Source organism: Vicia villosa, unplaced genomic scaffold (genome assembly GCF_029867415.1).
Source record: "Vicia villosa cultivar HV-30 ecotype Madison, WI unplaced genomic scaffold, Vvil1.0 ctg.000920F_1_1, whole genome shotgun sequence".
Taxonomy (NCBI): Eukaryota; Viridiplantae; Streptophyta; class Magnoliopsida; order Fabales; family Fabaceae; genus Vicia; species Vicia villosa.
This window is the reverse complement of record NW_026705414.1, coordinates 339,989-345,523: the sequence shown is the minus strand read 5'-3', so window position 1 is coordinate 345,523 and position 5,535 is coordinate 339,989. Positions and strand designations below refer to the sequence as shown.

General features: G+C 29.1%; 1 protein-coding gene across 1 annotated transcript; it reads left to right on the top strand.

Annotated features, from left to right (window-relative positions):
• The first annotated feature begins 2,487 nt into the window (after positions 1 to 2,487).
• On the top strand, positions 2,488 to 3,467 carry LOC131632236 (uncharacterized). The gene has a single exon (XM_058903018.1). It carries the CDS (start codon positions 2,675 to 2,677, stop codon positions 3,368 to 3,370), a length of 696 nt encoding a protein of 231 aa, XP_058759001.1. The 5' UTR covers positions 2,488 to 2,674; the 3' UTR covers positions 3,371 to 3,467.
• The last annotated feature ends 2,068 nt before the right edge of the window (positions 3,468 to 5,535 follow it).

Sequence of the window (5,535 nt, the reverse complement as noted above, 5' to 3'; positions counted from 1 at the left end):
GAGGTGTTATTGTTTATGATGCTATAATATTGGTTAATTGTGAATGAAACTCACCCTTACATGTTGTCATTTTCAGATTGAGGGTAGCAGCTTCTGACTCAGTGAGGATTAGCTCATGAGTCAATGTGTTAGTTAGCGTCAGGTGTCATGCTCTGATAGATGTAACACTGGGGAACGCAATGTTTTGAGTTTATGATAATAACTCTATTTGGTTTAATCTATTTGAGGACGAATACATTGCTGATGTGATGTTAATTTGATGATTTTATTCCGCTGTGTAAACATGAGATTTTGAATTATGAGTTACATGATGATGTTCCTTGGTGAATGCATGACAGTGACGAATGGCGTTTATTTTAATTATGATTTGTGACATCCTTGTTTGCATGTTACTCTGATATATTTGTTAAATGCCGCGGGTTTAGAAGGGTGTTACATTGTTTCTTCATTTACTTTTCTTGTGACTTAACAAAGTATTGTTCTTGTATTGAGTCCTACAAACACCATGGAATTTATCAAGATGTGAAACCGCAAACTTAATTTTCAACAACAAATACATGCAACAAAATAAAAACACTAATAACTTACATCATCATATACATGAAGTCGTGGAACTATAACAAAGTATGAAATTCATATTATTAGTGAAGCTATGAAGAAGAACTACAAAGTGGATGGAGTTTTCAACATAACTTCATACTTCTTGTACTTTATTCATGTTAAGGTCTTGAAGACGAATCTAAAAAAAGAGAACAATCAACGAGATGCAACAAAAGAGATAATCAGGAATTATCTAACAAGAAGATGGGAGAAGAAGAATACCTTTTGTATGAAGAACAAGAATCACGGCTAATGACGAACTAGAAGAGAAAAAATGGGTGCTAGGATTTACTTGCGAAGGATACGACACAACTGTCAAAAAGTGAGAGTTAATTCACTTATATATGTGTATACTATTTCACAAAGGTTAAAAATATCAATAGTAGCGATATCCCTTTTATTTTTTATTTAAAAATAAATAAAAAAGAAAAGGCGCGTCTTAACGTTAAAATAATAAAATATTTGAGGACACTGAAGTTTGAACCCATAAAAGTTTTATTTATTATGCTAATATTTTTTAATAAAAATATATAAAAAAATTAGCGCCTCAGTTTAGATATGTCACCACAGTGTATAGATGAACCGTAGTGACCTTGACGTTGTTGTATACGCGTTTTGTAGTAGTGCAAGTTTGATGATTTGTCCATTATCTTATAGTGAAAGAAACTTTCATAATTAAAATTAAAGTGTTCCGTTAAACCAGATCAATCGGTATTTATGCAAAAACATAAAATGCGGAGTCGCAGATTCAAACACGCTGACATCTAAAAGAAATCATAGAGTTTTCTATGATTGCATTGCATCTAGTATGTGAAAAGAACTAAGTATATGTTGTTTTCCATGAGTAAAAGTTTTTTTTTTCTTTTCTGAAATCACATCAAATTTTCATTAAAATGTGATATTGAGATTCAAAACTCATTACCAACATACACTATATGTTTAGATGAGTTTTTCAACCACCATTTTCTTATTTCAATACAATTTTTAAAGTGATTTTGTGAAGTTAGAAAACTTAACTTCCCATGGTGCAACGTGGGTTTTTAACGTGAATTTGATGAAGTAAGTCCAAACAAACATATACTAACATAAAGTTTAAGAAATCTGTAAGTACACATTTTAAGAGTTTTGAAGAGTATGCTAATTGCAAGAAAGAAAAAATCAAATATTGTTGAAGGCTAACTCTAAGCCAAGCTTCACTAGCGAAACTTTCTATTTCCTCCCTGAGTTTATATACATGAGAATTAATTCAAAGTCTAAAAAAAGATACCCAAAATTCGGATAAATAGATAGATAGATAGCAAGCCACGAAGAAGCTAGAGTTTTTATTTTAAAATTATTCCTTTTGTTGTATATGCTTCTTTTAGTTTTTATATTCCCATAAAAAATCTGCAGAGTCTTTTCCAACACGCTTGTTTCTAGTGCTTATACTTGAGACACTGATGTTACACTTATGAGTTGTTTTATTCTCTAGAATCTAAACTTGAGACAAGCATTTATCTCCATTAACGACAATATAGTTTGTTTTTATTTTTTTCCAACAGATAATTTGAAACCCAAATTATTGGCTTAAAAAGATTTAACAATGGTAGAGGTCTGTCTAGTAAGACCTTTTGCATTTTCTTTCAATTCATATGTTGAAATACTAATTGCGATCTTTGCGGTGTAATAAAAATGGTACATAACGGTATCGATATTGTTTTGTAGCGGTCGTTATCAAAGTAATAGTTTTTTAAAACCTTATAACAACTTGTATCAGAACCAGATTCTTTTTTCAGAGTGCTGACAATTTATTGAGTCAGATAATAGAAGATATTCCAAAAAATAAGCAGATTCTTACACTATAAATAAATGTGAAGAGTAAGTAAGATAAAAAATTTAACATAACATAATCATTCTGTTTTCTTCTCTGTTCCAAAACAGAGTTCAGAGTAGATACAAATTTTCTATGCTCACATCCAATTCAAAAACTCATTTTCCATGCTCCAGATTTTACAAACTGTTTCAGTTTCAGTTTCATCTTTTCTATTCTCTTCTTTCAAATACATAACATAGTTTCTCTGAACACACTAAAAAAATGGAGTCGTTCAGTTTTAATCTCCAAGCAGAAAAAACAAACGCAATTCTAAAACATAGGAAACTCCAAAGAGTAACAACGTTGTTACGTCTTGTCGAAGTCTGTGTCGTTTTGGTGTTAATTTCAAGGCTTTCCATGAAGCTACCGGTTGTAGTAAGAAACTCAAGCGAGTATATAAAGGATTTCTCGGTCTTCATGAATAGTCCTTGTTTTGTTTTTCTCATCGGAAACGTTATAATAATCACGTTATTCGTTCAGGGTTTACGAAAAAACGTTCACGAAGAAACAGAAACAGAGCATGTTGATATTTACGAAAAGTTAGTACGAAAAAGTAAGAAGCAGGAAGAAAAAGAACGAATAAGAAAAAACGATTGTAGTAAAGTGGAAGAAGGTGATAATAGGGTAGTGGAGGAGGTGGAGAAAGTGAAGAGAGGGGTGAAGAAGGGTTATTGTTATAGGAGGTGTGAGAGTGAGGTATTGAAGAAACGACGTCGTGTGTTGCGAAGGTGTGAGAGTGAGAAGAACAAGGAAATCAAAAGTATTGAAGGTGGTGGTGAAGAGGAAATGGTTATGAGAATTTCGTATCCTGAGGATGAGATGAGTAACGAGGAGTTTCGTAGGACTGTTGAAGCTTTTATTGCTAAGCAACAGAGGAATCTTAGGGGAGAAGAAGAAGATTACTCATGTTTAGTTTAGATGTTTAATTGTACTTATTGTAATTAATTACATGTGTCTTTTGTTAAGTTTATTAGTGATTTCAAGTTATAGAATTTACCTTTAATCTTATTTACAAGTCTGGAAAATACATAGACACAACCCCTTTACTTACACACAATCAATCACATTATTTTATTAATTAAAAATTAAAAAATAAAATTGTCTCTCTCCTCTTTTATCTCAACCACCCCTTTGATGCCAATTAAAAACGAAATTAAAATTTTAAAGCGCTATCAGTGTAAAAATTTTTACACAGTCAGTCCATCCCAACTATTCATAATTATTATTTTATATATAATCTATAACAATATATAAAGAGGATACAATCTTTTGGACTGGCTCTTTTTCTATACCTATTATACCCTTTATCACTAAGTTAATTACAATAAATAAGCACTTTTTTAATTTATTTTTTATTAAAAAAATTAAAATAAATAAAAACAAGTTGTATACTCACAAAACTTTTGATAACCGCAAAAAAAAACCGCTGCAAGTTATTGGGTGGTTTATTTTTCATCACACTTATAACTAATTGTTAAATTCATCCACACTTCCGTAATCAAAATCACACCATCTATTGATATAATTACATTCAATTTTTAAATTTGTTCTCCTACTGCAATGGAAATTTGTATCACGTGTCTTACCATTTCGGGCAAATTGCAACCATAATTGTATCGGTTATACTTATACCTACAAAATTTTATATTTCAGCAGCAATTTGTTTCAAGTTGTATAACTACTTTCTACATATATCACACAACCAAAATTTTAATTAAGGCCATCAATTTTTCAATTTTAATTCTATTTCTTATTTTTTATTCTAGATTTATTGCGGAAGTGTAAGAGAGGTATTTTATTTGTGAGAGAGATAGAGATAGAGATAGAGAAATATATTATAGTATTTTGGACAACATGCATTTACTTTTATCTTAATTTTATTTAATTTTAACAATTGTGTTTAAATAGAATTATTTTTAGTAGAAGGTTAAAAAAATTAATAAAAAATATACATGCGTTAACGCAATAAAAAAACCGAGAGACGAGCCTGTAAATAACATCGTCGCATATCAATATGAAATGCAAAATCAACAAATTATAGTTATACTATATAGGAATACATATCACAAATTTTCTATAAAATACATAATAAATTATATTCAGAATTTTGAAAAAAAAACAATAAATTATAATTTGGTGTTGTGCGCATTAAAAAAGCGGATAAACGGGCACGGGAGTGTCCGTTTAGACGCTAGTTAAAATAAAAGTCAAACATAACTTAAAATCTGACGGTTATAATTTACTGACGGTGTAAAACTACTTTACATTGTTGGTGTATTCCTATTAAATTCATGAGTAGTAAATAAAATGAAAATGATAAATAAATAGTTTAAATGAGTTTTAGTTTTTAATTTTCAACATTATGTTATAAATTTATTTTGAAAAAAAAAATATGTTTGATAATTTACTTTTAAAATTATACAATGTTATAAATTTGTCACTAATGAAAAGTGGATCACTTTTTATTAATTTTTTTCTTTTCTTAATTTTCAAAAGTAAAAATCAAAAACCAAAATCTCAAAAACTCATTTTAATTTTTTAGTTTTTGAAACTCTAGAGAATAATTTTCAAAAATATTTTTATAAAATTAGGCTATCAAACAAGTTTTTATTTTAATTTTTTAATTTTAAAAATTAAAAAATAGTTTTACAAAACCAAATCAAAGTCAATTTGTTTTTCTTTATTGAAAAGAATAAAGTCACTTGAGTAATTCATTAAAAAATATAATTTATATTTATATTTTTGGAGAAATAATGTTAAATATTAATATTTAACTATTGCTAAAGCATACTATTAATTACTCAAACATAGAAGTTTTAGGTTAAATATTCTTCTTGATATACTCAAATTTATTTTAATTTCGTAACTTTTTAAATGATTTTTTGATCTCTTAACTGAAACAAACCATCTCGTACTTTTTAGCTGCTCCCAACTCATGTGTAACATTAGGCCCTTGGATTTCAATCTAATGCTAAACTCTTTCTTTCACATTCTGCTCTCACCTATCACCAAATTAATTTAAAGGCTTGGATTGAGACAGAATGGAGAGCGGTAGAGGCCAAACAGGAGAGATCCATATCCTC

Coding starts and splice junctions, on each gene's coding strand:
- LOC131632236 (XM_058903018.1), top strand. CDS start 2,675: ATGGAGTCGTTCAGTTTTAATCTCCAAGCAGAAAAAACAAACGCAATT.